Raw genomic sequence first — 23,719 nt, forward strand, 5'->3', positions numbered from 1 at the left:
TTTATTCTATAATCTCAGCCTTTCATGGAGCATTTCTATTCTGTTTGATAGAAATTATGCACAAAGATCATCAAATATTTACTCATAGATATATCACATTTGTAGTTAAAAAAAAAACATTCTTTTCAAATTGAGTTTTTTATTTAGTCAACTTTAAATAATAATTAGCAATTAAGGAACAAGGAAGGTCGAATCACCGCGCGGGATACAGATACATGATAAGTAATGTTGTATATAACATATATTATATAATTCTATTCAATATCTTCTCCACCTTGACGTGCTTGCTTTAACCATCGACTAAAACTTTGATCATCAAGTTGTTCTTGATGTCTTCTCATGGTTTCATAATCAGCATCTACAACAAAAAAAAAAAATAACACAAGCCAATCGGATGCATAATTTTTTTTGTTACAATTCTGCTTATAAATTGTTTTGACAAAATCATTATAGCTTTCATATTTTATTGAGCTATTGATTACCTTCGTTATAAGCATGTCCTCCATCATCATCATCCTCCTCCTCCTCCTCCTCATCTTCCATTTCTTCTTCTTCCACCATTTGATCTTCAGCAAATTAGATAGATACATACGTAAAAATGAAATAATGAAAAAAATATAGCATTTAAATTAGTACCTGTTTTAGAAGTATCCGCTATGTCCATATCTCTCATTAGTTTTGTAATCTGCGCTTGTTTTGCAGCTTCTTGTCGTTCAGCCTTACAAATATAATAAATAGAGAATATATCCATCCATATAATTAAATTCAACTTTGTTTTAAGAAACATGAGATATATAGTATACCTTCTCCCGAATTAATTTTTCTAGTTCGGGTTTATATACGCTAATGAAGAAATTCGTGTTAATAAAATCTTTAATTCTAAACTAATAATAAAATCATGACTTACGTTTCGTATTCCTTAACAGCTTCATTAACGGCTCCAAAAAATTCGTCCATTCCAGCACCAGTAACAGCAGAAACTCCAACCACCTTTTACGTAATAAAAAATAATAACCATCTGAATTATTTTAATTATCTTAATAAATATTTTTAATTATAATTAAAAAATTACCCTTAAATGTTGATAGAATTCTTCCAACACTAAACACATAGAATTCATAAGACTACTCATATAACTTGTATCCTTTTGTAGAGCTTGTTGAAAAGACTCAAAATCCGTCATCCATTCAACAGCGAATTCGTGAGAAACAACATCAGTCTTATTAAAAACCATTATGAAAGGTAATTTTGTTTTATACAAAATACTAAATCAATATCAATTTAGTATTCTTCCTATCAATATCGGAACAAAATTTAACAAAAAAAAAATGCAAGAGTATTTGTAAGCAATTTCAAAAATGTAATTTACCTGCATGCATACAACATATTACTCATAAATGTCGACGGACTTGTAGTTCTTGGTGTATCTATAATATACGCAACTGCACAAGGATATGTTGCCGCTAGGGCATCTGTAATGATTGCGCCAGATGCTGACCATGTAAAAATTTCAATTTGGCCAGGAGTATCCATGATAATATAACTATAAATAACAAAATTTTTCTTAAATATAATCGAATAAAAAGAAAATCGATAACAAACAAGATCTTTACTCTAATGTTGGTGCACGTTTTGATACGAAATCAAGCACTTGATCAAATTTTGTCGTAAATAAGTTTAAACTAGTAAGAATACCGCCATTTGGTCCTAAATTATACCTTCAAGTTAAAAATATTAAGATTATTTATGAAGTTAACCCGGATTAAATTGAACCAATATAATAAATCTGACGGGATAGTTTACTGTTTCATTACTTCTTTATAATTAATCGTATCACGAATATCAATATTTGCTGTAAAAGGAAGTTGAGTGACCGCAGGGTCAAGATTTATAACATATGGAGGCCTTTTTATACTATGAAGATGTGCATTTAGTCGCTACAGATAAAAATAATTTTTGAAAGGAAATTAATCAAATTTTCTAATTAATAAATTAGAGAAATATTGCTCTCCATAAGAATACCTGCATAAAAGTGGTTTTGCCTGAGCCAGCCATGCCAATACATAATAACACGGTAGGCTTTTTTTCAGGCTGAGGTTGGGGTGTTGAAGTATTTGCTGAAGTTGAAGAAGACATTTTATAGAATACAAATTTAAAGAATTAGATCGGTTTTATCACTTTAAAGTTGCTCAAAATGTACGATTTGTGTTATAGATGACACTAACCAATCAGATCATCTAGAATTGCTTCATAATCTGAAATTTTTTTTATCAATTTTCGATTCGATCTTTTATTAAATTTTATTTTTCTTAAATAACAATGAATTACTCTAGTAATAATTATGGCTTATCCTCTAACATGTATGTAATAAAATCTAAATTGACAAATCTTATAAGCTTTAAAATTATTATTTATTTTAATTAAACAGGGAAAACAGGAAACAAGCCGTTATGGACCAAGTCAGAAACGAATTGGCGCTTGCTAACGCACAAGAACTTATTAACGTACGCGAATTTTGATGCTATACAGACATTAAATTGCTTTAACGTTAAAATTTTCGCGTTTATCTGATTATCAAACTTAATTGTTAACTAAAATATTGTCAATTTGATAAACTAATAATTAATTTATAGAAAATCAATGAAAAATGTTTCTCTAAATGTATTACGAAGCCAGGAAATAAGTTAGAAAGCAGTGAACAGGTAAGTAATGCATTATAAGTAGTAGTCATTGACTTATGTCTTCTATTATTTGTTATTTATATATGCTTTTTTAGACTTGTGTTGCTAAATGTATGGATCGTTATATGGAAGCATGGAACATTGTATCTAGAGCTTATATTAGTAGAGTTCAGAGAGAGAGTAATTCTCAAGGAGAAAGTTTATGAGAATTATATAAGTTATTTATTAGCAGAACTCTGAGCAAAAATTAATGAAAAATCTATTACCATCCATTAATAACTGATTCTTTTTTAAGAATATTATACATTCATCCTATTTTGTATATAAAAGTTAAAAAAAGCTCATCATTATATTCTTTTAACCTTTAAATAATAATTCTGTTTTATTTTCTTTCTGTAATAATTTATCTTACTTCCTTAGTTTTTTTAAAATATAAAGTAAAGAAAATAATTAATGGCAAATAAAAGTAAATTAAATATAATATATGCTAATACTTTTTATAGTTTAACTATTCCAAAGATACAGTCTTTAAAAATTGTCTTACAAGTACTAATTACAGGCTATTACTTTATAATTATGATTATGAATACTAGTTTTAATTAAATCTATATGTTAAATAGTTTCACTTTACAACTTAATTATTAATTATATATAAATATAATTTATAAAATTTTTAATCAATAATATAAAATTTAAAGTCAATTTTTAATAGTATTATTTAATAAAAATTTTATTTAATAAATATATACAGCTTTCTATAAATTGAAAATTAAAATTCATTATAGTAAAGAAAATCAAATATATCAAATATCTTTTATTATCTCTTTATTTATAAACTTTTGCAGGTAAATTTGCTTTTATAATAAAATTGGTATCATCTTTCTTTTAAATATGTAATTTGGCTATTTTTAGCAAAATATACTTTATCCATTTTAATTACAATCTATTTATAAAATTTCTGGAATCTTTATTAGATATTTTTTTTTTTTTTTGTAAAGGCGTGATCATATTTATTGATAATAATGTTAAAGTAATACAATATATTTACAAAAGTAAAATAAAATAAAGTATTCTAAATAAATTTAAACATTATCAACATACTGCCCTTCCTAAAGGAAAAGACTGACCTGTTATCTTAAGATCAAAGGTGACTCGTTATAAAAGACTTAAAAATTTGCTCCTTTATCAAACACTAAGCTATTCCATAGCTCCCAACGTGAACTTACTATTTTGTCTAATTTATTGGCCATTAATTTAGATTTGTTATCCAACTTTTTCATCTTTGCATTAATCCCTTTCTGATGTTCTAAATCAGCTAATTTAACATTCCTTTACTTCCATATTAAAATTTTGAAGTCAAAAATCAATTTGCTAACCAAACCATCTAATAACCTTATCCTGTCTTTATCTAATATTTTATAACTTGTAAATAAGTTAACTAAATCTATATATATAAAAGTAATAAAACCTTTTGCTAACATAGACAAATTATATACCTTATTGAAATCCCAAATCTTACAACTTTAAAAATATCAATCTTTATTAGATATTAGAATTGCTATAAAAGTAAATAAAATTTTTTTATGTAGTTTTTTGATTTTAATATCTTATTAATATTCTGAATTTTATAATCTATTAAAATGCAAATGTTTTTTTTAAAATATATTAGATAATAAAAAATTTTAAAAAATTCAAACTATTAAAAAATTAATTTTTAAATTTATTAAAAGATATATAATTGATATATATTATATGTATTTATAATATAAATTTATTTTATAATAAATTTTAATATAATAAAAAACTGGAAACCTATTTACATAATAAAAATACATATTATATGTTTAAAATAAATTCAATTTATATTATATAAACTATTACATTTTAATATCTTTTAAAATTATAAATGCTTTATTATTTTTTAAAAAAATCAGCAATAATTATTTATTTTAAATTAAAAAATATAATAGAAAATTAAATTACATTTATAAAACATTAATTGCCTGACTGTAATCTTAAAATAATATGATGAGTAGTTTATTATTATTTGGTAGATTTCAATATATACTTTTATATACTGTTTTTTGTTTGACTTATCATTTAATAAAAGTTAATAAAAAAAAAAAAAATATTAGTAAATTAATTTTTTGGTAGATTTCAATATATACTTTTATATACTGTTTTTTGTTTGACTTATCATTTAATAAAAGTTAATAAAAAAAAAAAAAATATTAGTAAATTAATTTTTTGGTAGATTTCAATATATACTTTTATATACTGTTTTTTGTTTGACTTATCATTTAATAAAAGTTAATAAAAAAAAAAAAATATTAGTAAATTAATTTTAATTTAAAATACTCAAATATTATTAAAAATAATGCCAAAAATTAAATATCAAAAAATTGCAGTAAATAAACATTTATAATAAAATAATGAGAATTCCATTTTTTAAATTATTATAATTTTGATATATAGTAAAAAATGCTAATAAATGGTTTAATTATAAAAATGTATATAGTTTGCTTAAAATAAAACCAATTTTTATTATTTAAAATGCAAAATAAACTTAAATATTGGGGCTATATTTTGACATTATTTAGAACTTTAGTACATTTTTACTTTTAACTATAAATGTTAATTTTAAAGAAAAATTTAATAATTTATAAATTAAAAAATGAATGCAAATAAAACTCTAGGTAATAATAATATAACTCACATATAGGTTTGTATAAATTTATATAAAATTATTTTTTTAAACCCATAAATTAAGTTTGTATATGTAGATCAGTTGATTTTTAGGTAATTTATATAAATACTAGGATTCATCTGTTAATTACGTTAACAGTTAATGTTTAAATATATTATTAAGTTATAATAAAAAATTTTTATTGAAAAATTTCTGGATAAACAAAATTATAAGTATACAGTCAACTCTCTTTAAAGTCACACATTTGGGACAGTCCATATTTGGTGATTATAAAGAGATGTGACTATATAAAAAATTTCTTATATTTGTATATCATAATTCTGGCCAAAAATTAACATAATTTTAGCCAGAATTATACTTAAAACTTTATTGTATCGTAACTTCGCCAATATTAATCGTAGAGAGATGATCTTACCGCCATTCTATTCGTCTTGATGAGACGGTTCTAATGGTATAAAATACGTCGAAATCCAATCACTAGATTAATTTCCGAAATTAAAAAAATATTAATGGTTTTTGTGTAATAACTCTGCCAATATTGATCCTAGAAAGACGATCTTACTACCATTCGATTCCTCTTGATGAGACGAATCTAATGGTATAAGATACATCGAAATCCAATCACTAGATCAATTTCCGAAATTAAAAAATATTAAATGGTTTTTAAGTAATAACTCCGTCAATATTGATCACAGAGAGATGAGCTTACCACCATTCGATTCGCCTCGATGAGGCGATTCCAACGAGCTATAAATCGTCTTTTTATAATCACTAGGTACCGAGAAATCTAGCAAAATGTTAAATAGCGCAGTAAACGTAAATCAAGAAATATTATAATGCCGATGTTTAATATTTTGTTGAATAACTCATCAGCCAGTGAAAGGAAAAGGATAAAACAGGGTTGGTCACCCTATCTCGGTGGTTAGTCACTGAGACCCTCATTAAGCCTGAGTATGGTGAGGTCGCAGGTTCGATTCCCATGACCACGGAAATAAAAAGAATTTTACTGCGGACGCTACAACCAATAGCGTGAAGGTACAGGGATTAGTGTAGTTGGACTGCATCATGGTGAATTAGTGTGTACGGTTAGGCCGCACATTTCAACTAAGGGTCATGGTGTCCTTCTAACGTTCTCTATGAGGCCGTTGGCATGTGCGCAGTCCTGTCGCTTGAGGTCGCTACTATACGCCCAGGGGGACTTCCTGTCCAGGTGGTCGCTCTACGATACCGCTTGGGGTCAGTAATGGCTAGATGGTCATCCTAGATGGTAAAGCTGAGGGTGCAATGTCTTTGTGGTAGTTAGACCTTCTGTTAGGTCTTAGGGCCAATAAGTGTTCGTACGCAGAATAGGTAGCATGGTTATGGAGTTCGATTCTCCACTTCTTGGGTCCTGGTTGGTGATCCCTGGTGGTTGATACCCACTATAAGGGGTGATCCTGGACAGAAGCCTGCTACTCCCTGTCTGAATGGTCACTACAAAGTATACCACTTAGGGTAAACAACTGTACTATCGGTGCTAGGTAATCGCGGGCTGTAGTGGCCTTTGAGTGAGACTTAGTACCTAAAATGGTGTATGGAAGGGTACTAGATGGTTGATGTTACCTGTCAAAAGTCCTCCATGAAAGTAGATGCTCTCTAAAGGTCGTAAAATAAATTGAGTATCAGTATCATGCAATGGATATAGGATGAGTAGGCGGCGTGTACTGCTTCGAATCAACTAAATGGCCCGATGGGGAATGTCTTCTAAAGTGGTGCTGTTACCTGAGGAATTAAGTACTCGGTATAATGGTTGCCCAGTGAAGATGATAGGACACAGACCCGAGATTAGTCTCATAAGAGGCAATGGGTGGTCTGGCCGTAAACACTAGCAAAGGAAAAGGATAAAACTACCACTATTCGATTCGTCTCAGTGAGACAATTCTAACAAGTTATGATACATCTTTGTACGATTATTAGATGCCAAGTTATTTAATATATTCTTTATATAACTGTGATTATAAACGGTTCTTTTTAATATAAGATTTTTGAGGATAGGTGTGATAGTGACTATAGATAGATTGTGACTATATAGGATAGATTTTAATAATAAAGTGTTTTGAACATTCAACTGGTGTGACTATATAGTAGAATGTGACTATAACGGGAGTGACTATAGAGGGAGTTGACTGTATAGTAATGTTAATATAGGACCCCGGATATCTAATATAAAGGTCATAATGGACTTTTGGCCAAAAACACCCCTTTTTGCTGAAACTCAAAAAATCGTTTTTTGTAAATATCTCAGCATCCAGTAATTCAATTTTAATGAACTTTTTTTTATTTTGTAGCCCTCATTTAGCTCTACAATTTAAAAAAAAGTTCATCAAAATTGGACCACTGGATGCCGAGATATTTACAAAAAACGATTTTTTGAGCCCTGAAAAATGGGCCAATCTGCCGAAAGTGTGACTTATGACCTGTTTTGGAGATATCCGGGGTCCTGTTAATATTGTATTATTTGTTTACTTTAGCATTTTTACTATCTAATAAAAATTCCAGAAACATTTAATATATTAAAGTTTGAAATATCTTTAAATAAAGCAGATGAAGTTGTTAAATAATTTGAAGAAAACTATATGTATAAAAAAATATGTCAATATTTTAAAAATGGTAGTACCATTTGTGAAATTCCTTTATTTTCTCTAGAGTTGTAATTAATATATATATAATTCAATTGAAATAGAAATTCTGTAAACATAAAATATAATAAAAACCTGGCATAGGTATTAGAATATTTTAGTTAGTGAAAGTTATATTAGTATTTATATAATAATTGAGAAGTTATAAATAGAATAACAGAATATTAAATTTCAAATTAAATGTATTATTCATATGAAAAAACTATTAATGAAAAAAATAAAAAAAAGAATAATAACAAATTATTGATGATAGAAAAAGCTATTTATTGATAATGGATTTTCTTCACAAAATCGTATATAACCTTTCATTGTAATTTTCTTACTAATGATTTAGATTTGAATATTAATTATTTTTATAATTTTATATTACTTTAATATTGCAAATTAATTTTATATATAATAAAGTTTATAATAATATATTTTATAAAATTAAATATATAGTGTTAGCATTTTTACTAAAATAAATAACAAAATTTTGCAAATTGATATGAAAATAGTTTTGTAAAAAAAAAATTTCAGGATTTTGATAGTTGGGATTATGTAGCTAATTATGTGTTCAGGATTTCGTATCCTTAAATTTAATATATAATTGATTTTTTACAGATTAATATTTAAATAAATAGTATTTATTTATTAAATGTTAAATATTTAGTTTTATTTATATTATATATTAATATATACAATTATTTTTAATAATTGTAAAGGGTTGATCACCCTTGGCTTATTGGTTAGTCCGTGAGTCCCCTCGTAAGCCTGAGTATGGTGAGGTCGCAGGTTCGATTCTGCCGATCACAAAAATTAAAAGAATTTTACTGCAGATACTACTACCAATAGTGTAGAGGTACAGGGATTAGTGTAGGCTGGACTGCATCATGGTGAATTAGTATGTACCGGTCGGCGGCATATTTGACAAAGAATCATGGTATTCTCCTGCTTTTCCTATGAGGCCATTGGAAGCCTATTGTCCTGTCTGGATGGTCACTGCTTGCATACCATCTGGGATGACTTTGGCTCCTTGCTGGGTCCACTCTACGATATCACTAAGGGTGTGGTAAACTTTACTGTGGGGGCTTTACTACGCTAGATATCCTCATAGATGGTAAAGTCTCAAGTGCAATATCTTAGTTAGTTTAAGCTTTTTACCTTTTAATAGGTTTAGGCTGATTGGAGACGTTCGTAGGCTCACAGGTATATAAGGTTCTAAGGTGAGGTTCGATTCTTCAGTGAATTTGACGTACTGGTGAATGATCCCTGGGTAACTGGATTGGTTACTTATAATAAAGGGGTGATCCCAGAACCCTTAGCAGCTTACTGTCCTGGTAGTCACTACTATACTACCAGGGGATTTACAACTATAATGGACTGGTATCGTGGCCTGTAGTAGGCTATGAGTGAAGCCATATTAGTAGTCTTAGTATTGCAGTACCTCTAAGCTAACCATCATGGAAGGACTTTTAGATGTCTGTTCCGTTATATCTGCCATACGTGGGTGGTTGCTCACTTCTGACAGGCGTTAGTGGGTAGCATAACTGTGTCAGAAACCCTGCTACACTACGATCCATCTGTTTTGTGTATAAACTTGGAATCAAATCTTACCCAGTGTGGTATATAGGGGGTAGGGGGGATGAACATCCGGTTACTTCTAAATAATTAGAGTAGGTTGCTTGGTTATCTGTCGCTCAACGGTAGGAGTGCATTACCGCAACTAGTGTTGTAATGCTCCCTCCATGTAGCTCTGGTGAGACAGCTATGCTGATGTCTCCTAAAACATAAAAAAAAAAAAAAAAAATTTTAATACTTGTAATTAATTAATTGGTTAAAAGAATTCTTTTTTAAATTTTATTTATATATAATTTCAATTACTTAAAATTTTAATTAAAATAATATTTTGATTTAATTAATAATTAATTATATAAAAATTTTTAATAATCTTATTAGTTTAAAAAAAAACTGAAAATCTGAATAAAATTCTGCAATTTAAATCCAATTTATTAGATTCATCCAGATTTTTAAACTTTAAATAATTTAAATATTTTTTAATAAATGTAATAGTTTATTTAATATAGTAATATTTCTTTAAATATATATTATAATAAAATATAGCAGAATGTATATTAGAAAAAATATGCATTTACAAATAAGAATTCTTATAAACTAAAATCATATAAATCATATAATACAAAAAGTATACATATATAAAAATATTACTGTAATATTTAACATAAATTTTGTGATATTTTTCTACTCATATAATTATTATTCAACATATAAAATCACAATTTAAGTTTTTTCTTTTTTTTGCTTACAGTTCCATTTTCTATTAAATAATAACTTTCATTCAGACTAAATTACAATTTAAATCAGAATGATGTATTTCAAATATTTTACCTGTAATTATAAAATAAATCTAATAAGAAAAATTATATTGCATAAATTGAAATTAGTAAAAATATGAATAGAATATAGCAAATAACAGATAAAATAATAGTAGAATGAAATTTGAATGAAGACATTTATTAAATTATACATATTAAAACAAATATTTGTCTTTTTGTCAATCCATCTCTTTTCTTTGATATATAATACGATTTTTTTCTCATATTCAAAATCATATTAATCTAACCTACTAATTTATCAAGTAAATAGAATTCAAATCTGTGAAACACATTCTCGGCAATTATGCATGAATTTAATCAATAAGAAAAGATTTTTTTTTAAGATATACTAAGGCTATATTTAATACACAAATAACACAATATCAGATATAATGATAATAAATTTAGGAACTTTGTTTTTAATAAAAAAAAAGAGAAATTTGATTCGGATTGAGTTTTTCATCTGTCGGATGTCCCGAATCGAATTTCTTTCTTTTCTATATAATATAGTCTAAGGGTATCTCGAAAAAAAATCCTTGATTAAATCCGTGTATTGTTGCCGAAATGTGCCTATCCGTCAATCCGCGGATTGTAACTCTATATGCTAAAATGATTTTTTTAATAATTACTCCCTTTTATCCCTTAATAACACAAGGAAACTGGGCTTAAAGCATTACAATTCACGAGCTGCAACTCATTATTCAATGATTTACAAAAATAGTAATATATTACAAAAATGATAATTGTATAATGTTAGAAATGTTTTTTTTTAACGATATAGTTCACCCGCATCGATCAAAAATGCCAAGAAAATATATACAAATATTGATATGCTTGATAGACAAGGTTGTACAATGATATTCTGATATTCTTACTGTCAAAAATAATTAATTTTTAAACTTAATCATTATTGACAAAGAATAAATTTATTTTAAGGAAATGAATTACAAACAAATATAAAAATTAGGAAATTCTATAATAATACATTTAAAAATAGCAATAAACTGAAACAATAAGATATAATTCATGTTAATAATAAACAGCGGGCCGATGAATCTTAGATGACACCCGTATTTTGAAATTCAAAAAATAAGTTATAAAATCAAAAATTCTGTTTTTCACGGAAAATATTAATTTTTATTATTTATCTCTTTTGTTTCTATTTAAAGTAATCATTATTTAAAGTAATCATTAAAAATGTTTAGTTCTTTGGGATCTTGCTATTCCTGAAATAAACACTAGAATAATTTATAAAATTCTATTAAAACCGGAAATTAAAGCGTACTTGATATATCAGGTATATCAGGTCAACAAATTCACCCTATATGCCGTCCTCCTGGTTTTACTCGTTTTTTTGATCATTCGCGTCTATTAGTGAGTAACATTAGTGAAACAGATTATCTTATTTTCGTACCAATACGGTCCGCTGAAAATATATCGTCACACGAGTTATTTAAAAAAAATTTGATGATTGTTATCTTAATAGGTATTTTGCCAACTATTTAAGTTAAATTAATTAAAATATTAGGGTTTGCCCTAAAACGGTCAAAAGTACTTATATAAGAGCTGCGAAAAAACGTATTTTTGAAGTTTTGGTCTACTTCAAGACTGATTTTGTGACACCCAACACAACTTTGAAGCGAAAAACCATTTTCTCGTACGGTATCTTTTTACTTATAAAGTTCTTGGAATAGTCACTCTCTTTTCATTTCCTAATAATTGCTTTCAAGCAATTTTTGTTTCCCAAAAAACCTTTTCCTCTCAAACTGGGAGTAATATAAATAAATAAGCTTATTACCTTTTGAGATCGCTGCACCTTATAATATCTCACATCTATAACTCCGATATTTACTTACATATAAGCCTACCACTTTCTTTTTTTTTACCCAATTTCTTATATAACTATCACTTTTTTTATAAGGTGTCTTGTTCTCTTAATAACGGGTTTATCACAAGTTGAACTTGTGAAAAATATAATATATTTCTAAGGTTCAACATAAACTTTTACCATCACAATCTGAATTTAGATAAGCCATGAGGGCAGAAGGAACGAAAGCTATAAAGTTTCTTTTTCTAGTTTATATTGCATTTTCAGTTTTATATACTCTGAACTATTTTTACGTTGTATATTCAAATACATATGCATCGAACAATAATATAAAACCACGAAATAGTCTTGGTTTAGATTTTCAAACATCTGAATGGGGAAATGATAAATTATCTTGGGGTAAATATAGAAAGATTAATAATATAACTCAACTTTTTAGTTAGTTTTTTATTTTTCTTATTTCAAACGAACTACATGAAACGTCTTGAACTAATTTTATTTTTGTTATATATTTTTTCACAATAGGAACATCCGATTATATGACAGAAGAATTCTTCTTGTCCAAAGTGTTTTCAGAGTCAATGCAACCTTCACATGTAATTCCATATTACTTCCGAGCAGTAAAAACTCCCAAAGAAGAAGATATCACCATTACAACATTAATAACAGAAAATCGGTTCCATGTATTTGATAGACTCGTTACAAATTATCAAGGTAACTTCTTGTCTTTTTTAAAGCGATTCAATTTATATATTATACAAAATGCTTATGAGCTTTTTTCACAGGTCCAATCTCTGTAACAATACATGTCGCTGATGATGAAAAATCACGCGATGTACTATTAAGTAAACTTCATGATTTGTATAACGGAAACGAATATATGAAACAATACGTTGATGTTCATCTTGTAGTTGATAATTTCGAACGTCAATTTAACATGTGGCGTAACGTAGCAAAATTTTTTGCTCGTACCAATTATGTTATGATGTTAGACGTTGATTTTCATCCTTGTACAGATTTTAGACATGCTATTCTAAATAACGAAGAAATTATGAAAAAACTTAGAACTGGCAATACTGCTTTAGTAGTACCAGCTTTTGAGTATGCTGATTTACAAGAAGGTCTTGATTTTCATACTTTCCCAACAAAAAAGGCCGATGCTTTAGAATTAGTAGAGTCTGGTCGGTTGGTTATGTTTCATGCTTCTTGGAAACCAGGTCATGGCCCATCAAACTATACCCACTGGTATGGTACGAATGAACTTTACAAAGTTACAACTTATCAATACCAATATGAACCATATGTGATTTTCCCTAAACAAAGCATATGGTATGAAATTTCTGCTTTCTTTAGTTATATTTTTATTTTTTTTTCTTTTTATTAATAAAAAAAACAATAATTTCTTTCTTGCAGGTGTGATGAACGATTTGTCGGATACGGTGCAAACAAAGCCGCATGTTTATTTGAATTATATCTATCAGGAGTTGATTATTGGGTACTTCCAAATGACTTTTTAATTCATCAAACGCATGAATATTTGGAAGATGCACGCAGACACGAGGTAAATATAACGTATATTTATTTCGCGATGTATATGCTTTTTCAAAAAAACATCTTTAACACCCTCTATGTCGTATTAATTTACAGCGAAGATTTAATAAAAAATTATATGACCATTTCCGTGAAGAGTTATGTTTCAGATATGCCAGAAATTTTATTTTAAATGATGAATGGAAAACAGAGAAGGCAGATAATTTAAAAAATACATGTAATAAAATTCGGGGTTTTTCACAGGCAATTAAATATTTTTCGAGTATGAAATAATAATAGAGACGGTTTATTTAAATTTTTTTTTCTTAGCGGGGATTAAATTTTTTTTATCTGTAAATTTTATATCAGAACTGACTTTACTTAAAAAGTATATTACTTAATTTAGTTTTAATAATCTTAAAAAATATATTCATCAGACAATGATATTTCATAACTTACTGAAAACAAATTCTTGTATAATGAAAAAAAAATAATCCCATTTATTTTGCTTTCTGTGTTTATATATTTCAAATACAAATAGATACAGGCTAATATATTCTTTGTTTATATTCTTTTACTTTTTCATCTACATTTTAAAATATATTCATTCATCTGTCATATTGTTATAATTTTTTGGGGGAGTGAAATTTTTTTTTTTATACCAAGATTTTTATAATGTAATAAAATAAACTTCAATACTGAAAAGGAATTATTGAATATTGAAAATTTAATCTAACCCTCTTTTTTCCCTGATACTTAAAGTAATATATAAAAACAAATTTCCTATTTGTTGTAATTTAGATCTAAAACTGATGTAATATGACTCTTATAAGCTATCCATTATTTATATTAACAGAAATAGATAAAGGAATCTTTCAAAACTTTCTTTAATTTATATGTATAATTGATCAATTAAATAGTTGAATATTTTTCTCCATTTATGTAATAAACATGTGATTAAATGTTTTTGTCTACCTAAATCATACCAAATTGCTATTTAGCAAATGTAATTAACTGAAAAATCACATATAATCTGGAATAACAAGTAAAATTTAATATTTAAAGATTGCATAATTATATAATTAAGATATAAATTTCAATTATAATGCTATAATCTAATTATTTTTACTAATAATTACGAAGGTCAAAGTAATAAGAATTAGATCTAAATTCTTATCTTTTAAAATACTAATAGTTCTAACAAATTTGGAATTCTATATAGTTTAGAGTTCAGTCAGTTCACCCAAATTCAGGGTTTTACTTAATTTATAATTCTATACAATTTAAAATTTATTAAAATTTATCTATTATAATTTATATTAATACATATACAGTCAGTTCTTGATATAATAAAGTTGGTAGTTTGACCAATTAGACTTTTATTATAAAAAAAATTCGTTAATAAAATATAGCAAATTTTGATATAATGGAAAATCTGGTATAATATATAAAACTTTAATATATTGTGGTATATTATGATTTCTCTTATATTATATACAATGTATGTTACATTCCTATAAAAATTCCACATCTTTAAAATGTTCTAGTTTTATGGTTAAAATATCCTTATACAGTGATATTTGAATTGCAAAAATTCGATTTTCATATTTAAAAGAGTTTGAACCCCAAGTTCAAAACCTATTATAAAAACTCAGTTCCCGAGTTCTACCTATTGGAACTTTAAGGAACTGAACCTAAACCAAGCCTAAACGGATCTTAACGTCCCTAGCCTCAATAGCCCCCCAGATTGCACCGATTTCAAAATATTTCTGTGTCATTTTATACGTCATGTCATTCGAATGACCTTTAAACTAATTCAAATGTCCCTATTTTTACTATGAAGTTTAAAGCGTTGTCTATTAGATTAAATAATAATAATCTTAAAATTCCGGCCAACATAACTGTGCATATGTGCAAAATCCATATTAGTTATTACCAAATCTGCAGACAACGTAAAATTTTATATTTCAGGTTTTCAAATATTTTGGCGCTGATAAGTTTTTTCGATCAGTATTATTTATAGTAAGGCTCTGTCGTAATTGCGTAATTAATGACCGATTCAGCGAGAACTGAACCCCACCTAAAGATCATAGATTATATCCATTATAACGTAACCCCTGATAAAATTTTTCGAAGTATCTAGTACATTTCGTCACTCGTCACCCATCATCATCATCATATATCAACCGATTTTTGCCGATTTAATATAAATACAATATGAATCAATCAAACGGTTCATCAGTACAAACTGAAATCTTCCCACCTGAAAATATAAGATCGTATACAAAAAATAAAAAAAGGTCTTTATTTGACATTTTACTGAAAAGTTGATTTTTTGACCCTTGTTTTTAACCCTCGATTTTCGCGTTTGCAGATATTTCACCGAAATCATGATATTTTGTTTTGTGGTAGGTACCGACCTTGTGAACTCCTTTAAAATTAAAGGCTCCGCAGGAATGAACATTTCGGATCTAAGGGATGTAATCTATGAGAAGAATAAGATCGATTTCAAAGAATTTGATGCCAATAAGTTGAACCTATGGTTGGTGGATATTCCTTACGATACAGAGAACGTTCAACTGAGAACACTTCAAAACAGATCCCGTGATATGAATGAAGAAAATATTATTATACAAGAACTCGGGGGTAAAAAGTTGTCTCCATTTAATGATATTGGCGACATCTTTACGTATGACTCCATGAGCATCCGTATCATCGTACAACCGCCACCTACTGGTAAGTGTCTCCCAACGTCGAACAAGAAATAGATTATATCATTTACATTCATTTCTCTGCCTGATTTTTTTTTAGCATATCTTTCATTTAAGGAAATTATTGAGGTTATTAAGAAGAATGCATTTAAGGGTACATCTAATAATTTGCCTGATGTATTAAGCATGCCATTGCAACAACGTAACTTCGAAGTGGCAATGAATTATGTAAATGAGACAATATACAGTAATATTGCGGGCCGAGATGGAAAATCGAACTACTGGTGTATTGTCAGTAGAGGAGCCCCGGGGATAGGTATTGTTTCTTTGTACTTTTCCTAGTAAACAATTTGTATCAGTTACTCATTATCTTGTAAATAAGTAAAACTCGATTTGGACAGGAGCTTTTTAATCAAGTCAGAAATGACATGCCTCAGTATATTCAGAATATTTACAATGATTGTAAGATTCCTCATGACAGAAGAAAAACTGACATACATCTTGAATACTTATGTATTGACTTCGGAAATGGTCACATGCTCACTCCACAAGATTATGGCATGGATACATCAATAATTCTCGGCTTACGAATTGCGCATGCGTTTTTTATTGAAAAAGAATATGGAATGACGTTTCAAGAATTCCGCACCGCACTTAAACAATATAGGGGCAGCTTTGATAATTTTCAATTTCATGTTGTTATCAGAGAAATTCGCAAATCCCTAAATCTCTCCGATAAACACTTATTTTTCCTATATCTTCATATTGATGAATTTCAACTTATTGATTCATGGGATAAAGAGGATAAGTCGAATCCACCAACAAAACTCTTCTATTATATGATCTATAATATTTCGGAATACATGCTTAAATCCGCTGTACCCGCCTTTATCCAACCATTCCTTTCAGGGACCGCTCCACTAGCTGTCATTAGACAAAAAGAAGCTTCAAGAATTTCATTCCAGTTTGTTGATTGTCCATTATTGAACGATAAATCCATTATTCGGATTACGGATCATTTTGCAGAAAAATTCAATGCGAGAATTGCAAACTATGCATATAAATGGAAATATTGTCGCCAAATGCTTCAGCTTCTGAGGGATACCGGTGGGTTGCCACGCGCACTTCAACGACTCTTTATCGTCTGCTTTGGAGCATATGGTGAACATGGGAGTGAATTCTTCGAGAAACTTGAAAGAAAAGAAGTTGACTTTGTGGACTATTTCATCAAAGTCAAGGACTGTCTCGATAAACAGTATGGCATAAAAGACTATGTTAAAAACAACAGAGATGTTGCTACGAAGCTCATGTATTTATGCATTGAAGGTATTCCCATTGACCCTGATAAATATGTTTTGGATGAAAATAATCCAGCTCTTACAATTAGAAGCCTAGAAAGAGATAAACATATTATTCTCTCCTCTGTTGAACAATCTGACGAATTGTTCCTTATTAATATGCCCTTCTATTTTATCTGTATATATAATGACTCTCTGCATATTGTTAACCCTACACTTGTAAGTAAGTTCTATGATGAACGCATGTATTGGGAAGAATGGGAGAAGTTTGTGGCATACCATGAAGCATTTCGTACTAATCTGGCGATAAGATTGGGAAAGAAAACAACGACGTTACGAGAATTATATCCCAATGCTGATAAGTCGGATGTTAACTTTGACTTTAGCGTAAATTTGAAACCCCTTCGTGTATGTGAAGCAAATGAACAATTTCCGCTCACTAATCCATTAACTGAAAAATCTGATGGTAAAGAAATCGACTGGCAGAGTGGTGATGTAGTAGTTATCAATGGTAGTAGTGCTCTGTAAACAATTTTAAAGTATTAAATAAAGTTCGTTTGCTGACGTGTTTGTTGTCAGAGAACTTGTGGATGCTCTCCTTAAAATCATGATGTTGTGCCAGTGCAAATGGGGTTACGGTTCAAAAAAGATGCCCGAAGGTAAAGTTGAAGAAGAAGATAAGAAAAATCTACAGAATTTTTATGCTGCTGTTGATAATGAGAGAATTATATACCTATTACAATTATTTTTACTTCGCAACCATATAGTAAGGAAAAGCAAGAATCAGATATTTTGGTAATTTCAAAAGAAGATTTTAAAAAACACTTTGGACCCATTTTTTCCTCTCAGGCATCATTTGCCATTGCCGGAAATACAAATCCCAACTTTAGAAAGCGAAATTATTCAAAAAAAATCATAAATAACTCTAAATATTAATAATGATGTTTTAGCGAATTTAGATTATGTATTGATTAGTTGTTTAATCAAATCTATTTGATATTTATTAATTATTTTTCAGTTAATTTTTTTTCGTTAAATCATTAAATATTCCGGATTTTGTATTTTTTTTTTTAATAAACTAACTTTATAATATTTTTTTCCTTTTTTTTCTAGAAACTCCTTCTACTGGTTTCGGGTTAAAGAGGTAAATATTTTGGGAGAGGTCTTAAAAGTTTTTTTTATATATTTTTTGACATTTTTTCTTACGTAGAAACGGGTTTTGATCGATTTTAATCGGTACTGCGCCACATAACTGATGATCGGCAAATTCTGCGAATCGGCGGATAAAACCTATTATAAAAACTCAGTTCCCGAGTTCTACCTATTGGAACTTTCCTGTAAAAAATCTGATCCGTGTTTTATCTTTCCATATTTTTTCCGTGAATGTATTATTTTAATGGAATTTATAGCCTTAAATCATGGAAATTTTCATCTTGCTAACACGGATGTATCATTTTCACGGAATTTTTACGGAAGATACAGAAAAATAATGGAAATATTCGGATAAAAATTTTTTATAGGGCTTTAAGGAACTGAACCTAAACCAAACCTATTAATATCCCTAGCCCGATTTCAAAATATTTCTGTAATTTTGGTATTTGTTTTTTTAAAAAAATTATTTTGTCATTTTATACGTTCAATATTGGTATGTCATTCGAATGACCTTTAAACTAATTCAAATGACCCTATTTTTGCTATGAAGTTTAAAGCGTTGTCTAATAGATTAAATAATAATAATCTTAAAAGTCCGGCCAACATAACTGTGCAAATGTGCAAAATCCATATTAGTTATTACCAAATCTGCGCAAGAAAATTCAGACAACGTAGAATTTTATATTTCTGGTTTTCAAATATTTGCGCTGATAAGTTTTTCGATCAGTATTATTTATAGTAAGGCTCTGTCGTAATTGCGTAATTAACGAAGATAACCGATTCAGCGAGAACTGAACCCCACTTAAGATCATAGATCATATCCATTATAACGTAACCTTCGATAAAATTTTTCGAAGTATCTAGTACATTTCGTCACTCATCATCATCATATATCAACCGATTTTTGCCGATTTAATATAAATACAATATAAATCAATCAAACGGTTCATCAGTACAAACTGAAATCTTCCCACCTGAAAATATAAGATCATATACAAAAAATACAAAAAGGTCTTTATTTGACATTTTACTGAAAAGTTAATTTTTTGACCCTTGTTTTTAACCCTCGATTTTCGCGTTTGCAGATATTTCACCGAAATCATGATATTTTGTTTTGTGGTAGGTATCGATCTTGGTAGCGTCTTTAGAGTTGGCGGCCAGACAAAAATAACCATTGCGGAGCTCAAAGATATGATCTATGAGAAGAAAAAGAATAGTTTCGAAGACAAAAGTTTTGATGCCTGTGATTTGAACCTATGGTTGGTGGATATTCCTTACGATACAGAGAACGTTCAACTGAGAACACTTCAAAACAGATCCCGTGATATGAATGAAGAAAATATTATACAAGAACTCGGAGGTAAAAGGTTGTCTCCAGCTGATGTTATTGGCGACATCTTTACGTATGACTCCAATAACATCCGTATCATCGTACAACCGCCACCTCCCATCACCACTGGTAAGCGTCTCTCAACGTTTTAAGAAATAGATTATATCATTTACATTCATTTCTCTGCCTGATTTTTTTTTCATTAGCATCTCTTTCATTTAAGGAAATTATTGAGGTTATTAAGAAGAATGCATTAAAGGGTACATCTAATTTGCCTGATGTATTAAGCATGCCATTGCAACAACGTAACTTCGAAGTGGCAATGAATTTTGTAAATGAGACAATATACAATAATATTTCGGCCCGAGATGGAAAATCGAACTACTGGTGTATTGTCAGTGAAGGAGCCCCGGGGATAGGTATTGTTTCTTTGTACTTTTCCTAGTAAACAAATTGTATCAGTTACTCATTATCTTGTAAATAGGTAAAACTCGATTTGGACAGGAGCTTTTTAATCAAATCAGAAATGACATGCCTCAGTATATTCAGGATATTTACAATGATTGTAATATTCCTCATGACAGAAGAAAAACTGACACACATCTTGAATACTTATGTATTGACTTCGGAAATGGTCACAGACTCACTCCACAAGATTATGGCATAGATGCATCAATAATTCTCGGCTTACGAATTGCGCATGCGTTTTTTATTGAAAAAGAATATGGAATGACGTTTCAAGAATTCCGCACCGCACTTAAACAATATAGGGGCAGCTTTGATAATCTTCAATTTCATGTTATTATCGGAGAAATTCGCAAATCCCTAAATCTCTCCGATAAACACTTATTTTTCCTATATCTTCATATTGATGAATTTCAACTTATTGATTCATGGGATAAAGAGGATAAGTCGAATCCACCAACAAAACTCTCCTATTATATGATCCATAATATTTCGGAATACATACTTAATTCCGCTTTACCCGCCTTTATTCAACCATTCCTTTCAGGGACCGCTCCACTAGCTGTCATTAGACAAAAAGAAGCTTCAAGAATTTCATTCCAGTTTGTTGATTGTCCATTATTGAACGATAAATCCATTATTCGGATTACGGATCATTTTGCAGAAAAATTCAATGCGGGAATTGCAAACTATGCATATAAATGGAAATATTATCGCCAAATGCTTCAGCTTCTGAGGGATACCAGTGGGTTGCCACGCGCACTTCAACGACTCTTTATCGTCTGCTTTGGAACAAATGGTGAACATGGGAGTGAATTCTTCGAGAAACTTGAAAGAAAAGAAGTTGACTTTGTGGACTATTTCATCAAAGTCAAGGACTGTCTCGATAAACAGTATGGCATAAAAGACTATGTTAAAAACAACAGAGATGTTGCTACGAAGCTCATGTATTTATGCATTGAAGGTATTCCCATTGGCCCTGATAAATATGTTTTGGATGAAAATAATCCAGCTCTTACAATTAGAAGCCTAGAAAGAGATAAACATATTATTCTCTCCTCTGTTGAACAATCTGATGGATTGTTTCTTATTAATATGCCCTTCTATTTTATCTGTATATATAATGACTCTCTGCATATTGTTAACCCTACACTTGTAAGAAAGTTCTATGATGAACGCATGTATTGGAATGAATGGGAGAAGTTTGTGGCATACCATGAAGCATTTCGTACTAATCTGGCGATAAGAATGGGAAAGAAAACAATGACGTTACGAGAATTATATCCCAATGCTGATAAGTCGAATGTTTACTTTGATATGAGCGTAAAAATGAAACCCCTTCGTGTATGTGAAGCAAATGAACAATTCCCGCTCACTAATCCATTAACAGAAAAATCTGATGGTGAAATAATCGACTGGCAGAGTGGTGATGAAGTAGTTATCAATGGTAGTTGTGACGTGTTTTTTGTCAGAGAACTTGTGAATACTTTCTATAAAAAATTCATAATGATGAGTCAGTGCAAATGGGATTACGGTTCAAAAAAGATGCCCGAAAGTAAAGTTGAAGAAGAATATGAGAAAAATCTACAGAATTTTTATGCTGCTGCTGTTGATAATGAGAATTATATACCTATTACAATTATTTTTACTTCGCAACCATATAGTAAGGAAAAGCAAGAATCAGGTATTTTGGTAATTTCAAAAGAAGATTTTAAAAAACACTTTGGACCCATTTTTTCCTCTCGGGCATCATTTGCCATTGCCAGAAATACAAATCCCAACTTCTGGGAAAAAAATAGGTTGAAAAATGTTCTTGACGGTATTGGCGATGTCTCGATTGGTAATGTAATCAAAAAACGGCCGTATTATAGCGATGATGATTATCGTGACAAAAATCCAGAGGCTAAAAAAATACCAAAAATGGATTATTTCCCATTTGACGTTTCAGAAAGATTACTTATCGAAAACCGATGATTGATGTGAACCAACAACTCCAACAAATGAGAATGATACAATAACAAACGCACACGCGGGTTACCAAAGGGTTCATACTTAATAGTAATCATGTACACCTTGTATATTAAACTATTAAAAAATAAGATTTTTTGCGTTTACGAAAATTTATTTGATGATTTATAAATGTTAATTCTAAATATGAAAACCCGTGACATTTTGTCAAAATCTTTTTTTATTCATTATCAGTAACTACTCATGTAATACCAAATTTTTTTATTATGATTAATATAATAAAATTTTAGTTACAGCATCCTCTTCAAATATATAATAGATCTGCAAAGTTTATTTTTAAAAAAATTTTTATTGATATTTTCGAATTCATAATTCTGGCCAAAATTTTCTTAATTCCGGTAAAATCGTAATTCCGGCCTAAATTTTGTTAAAATTGAAAAATGCAGGTCAAATGTAACATTGTATTTATGTAATATAATGCTTTGACTGTTATCATTCAAAATGTTCATAAGCCTTATAAAAACATTTTAATAAGATTTAAAAGTCAAAATGTCCAGTTATTTTAAAAGAATTTTATTATAAAAATTAAAAATCATCTATTTTAACTAATTTAATAGATAAAAAATGCCATATTTTACTATTTAATGATTATAAAAACATGAACCATGGCTTATTGGAATCATCTCATCAAGGTAGTTTAAATGATAGTAAAATCGCATTTCTAGTATCAATAAATAATGAGTTAGAATTTTTAGTATAAAGACATAATTTCTTACTATCTAATGATTGTAAAATGTTAAAATATAGCTTATTAGAATCACCTCAATGAGATAATTCCAATAATAGCAAAATTATATTTCTGGCATTGATAAATGATAAGTTAATTTTATTAAAAGAATATTATTCATAAAGACACAATTTTTCACAATTTATTAATACTAGAAATATGAGTTTACTATCATTGAAATCATCTTAATGAGGTAATTCTAACAAGCT

General features: G+C 28.8%; 5 protein-coding genes across 6 annotated transcripts; 4 read left to right on the top strand and 1 right to left on the bottom strand.

Moving 5' to 3' along the window:
- Positions 1-127: 127 nt before the first annotated feature.
- OCT59_005584 (uncharacterized protein) lies at positions 128-2,136 on the bottom strand (the record flags this gene model as incomplete). Of its 2 annotated transcripts, XM_066138443.1 has the most annotated exons (10): positions 128-358; positions 483-566; positions 637-718; positions 804-843; positions 908-990; positions 1,073-1,265; positions 1,370-1,543; positions 1,614-1,718; positions 1,804-1,937; positions 2,023-2,136. In XM_066138443.1, the coding sequence occupies 10 exons, from the start codon at positions 2,134-2,136 to the stop codon at positions 255-257; spliced, it is 1,113 nt and encodes a 370-aa protein (XP_065997571.1). In that variant the 3' UTR covers positions 128-254. The 2 variants fall into 2 exon arrangements, with proteins under 2 accessions (XP_065997571.1, XP_065997572.1); XM_066138444.1 differs by lacking the exons at positions 1,370-1,543; positions 1,614-1,718; positions 1,804-1,937; positions 2,023-2,136 and having other exon boundaries at positions 1,073-1,234.
- A 143-nt stretch (positions 2,137-2,279) lies between these two features.
- OCT59_005585 (uncharacterized protein) lies at positions 2,280-3,186 on the top strand. Its single transcript, XM_025321959.2, has 4 exons — positions 2,280-2,360; positions 2,429-2,504; positions 2,634-2,702; positions 2,777-3,186. The coding sequence occupies exons 1-4, from the start codon at positions 2,320-2,322 to the stop codon at positions 2,885-2,887; spliced, it is 297 nt and encodes a 98-aa protein (XP_025167523.1). The 5' UTR covers positions 2,280-2,319; the 3' UTR covers positions 2,888-3,186.
- An 8,850-nt stretch (positions 3,187-12,036) lies between these two features.
- On the top strand, positions 12,037-14,500 carry OCT59_005586 (uncharacterized protein). The gene is made up of 5 exons (XM_025309614.2): positions 12,037-12,668; positions 12,795-12,983; positions 13,055-13,598; positions 13,683-13,830; positions 13,917-14,500. The coding sequence occupies exons 1-5, from the start codon at positions 12,476-12,478 to the stop codon at positions 14,091-14,093; spliced, it is 1,251 nt and encodes a 416-aa protein (XP_025167522.2). The 5' UTR covers positions 12,037-12,475; the 3' UTR covers positions 14,094-14,500.
- A 1,516-nt stretch (positions 14,501-16,016) lies between these two features.
- OCT59_005587 (uncharacterized protein) lies at positions 16,017-18,336 on the top strand (the record flags this gene model as incomplete). The annotated part of the gene is made up of 4 exons (XM_066138445.1): positions 16,017-16,099; positions 16,174-16,535; positions 16,611-16,826; positions 16,928-18,336. 4 exons carry the CDS (start codon positions 16,017-16,019, stop codon positions 18,334-18,336), a joined length of 2,070 nt encoding a protein of 689 aa, XP_065997573.1.
- Positions 18,337-20,061: 1,725 nt separating this feature from the next.
- OCT59_005588 (uncharacterized protein) lies at positions 20,062-22,729 on the top strand (the record flags this gene model as incomplete). Its single annotated transcript, XM_066138446.1, has 3 exons — positions 20,062-20,419; positions 20,497-20,709; positions 20,775-22,729. The coding sequence occupies 3 exons, from the start codon at positions 20,062-20,064 to the stop codon at positions 22,727-22,729; spliced, it is 2,526 nt and encodes an 841-aa protein (XP_065997574.1).
- Between the last annotated feature and the right edge of the window lie 990 nt (positions 22,730-23,719).

This window comes from Rhizophagus irregularis, chromosome 13, assembly GCF_026210795.1.
Source record: "Rhizophagus irregularis chromosome 13, complete sequence".
Lineage (NCBI taxonomy): Eukaryota > Fungi > Glomeromycota > Glomeromycetes > Glomerales > Glomeraceae > Rhizophagus > Rhizophagus irregularis.

What these genes read in the sequence shown, in the direction of transcription:
- OCT59_005586 (XM_025309614.2), top strand. Translation starts at nt 12,476, where the DNA reads ATGAGGGCAGAAGGAACGAAAGCTATAAAGTTTCTTTTTCTAGTTTAT. An exon ending in ACTCGTTACAAATTATCAAG is followed by an intron (nt 12,984 to 13,054) that starts GTAACTTCTTGT and finishes CTTTTTTCACAG; the next exon opens with GTCCAATCTCTGTAACAATA. An exon ending in TTCCCTAAACAAAGCATATG is followed by an intron (nt 13,599 to 13,682) that starts GTATGAAATTTC and finishes TCTTTCTTGCAG; the next exon opens with GTGTGATGAACGATTTGTCG.
- OCT59_005585 (XM_025321959.2), top strand. Translation starts at nt 2,320, where the DNA reads ATGAATTACTCTAGTAATAATTATGGCTTATCCTCTAACAT. An exon ending in ACGCACAAGAACTTATTAAC is followed by an intron (nt 2,505 to 2,633) that starts GTACGCGAATTT and finishes ATTAATTTATAG; the next exon opens with AAAATCAATGAAAAATGTTT. An exon ending in AGTTAGAAAGCAGTGAACAG is followed by an intron (nt 2,703 to 2,776) that starts GTAAGTAATGCA and finishes ATGCTTTTTTAG; the next exon opens with ACTTGTGTTGCTAAATGTAT.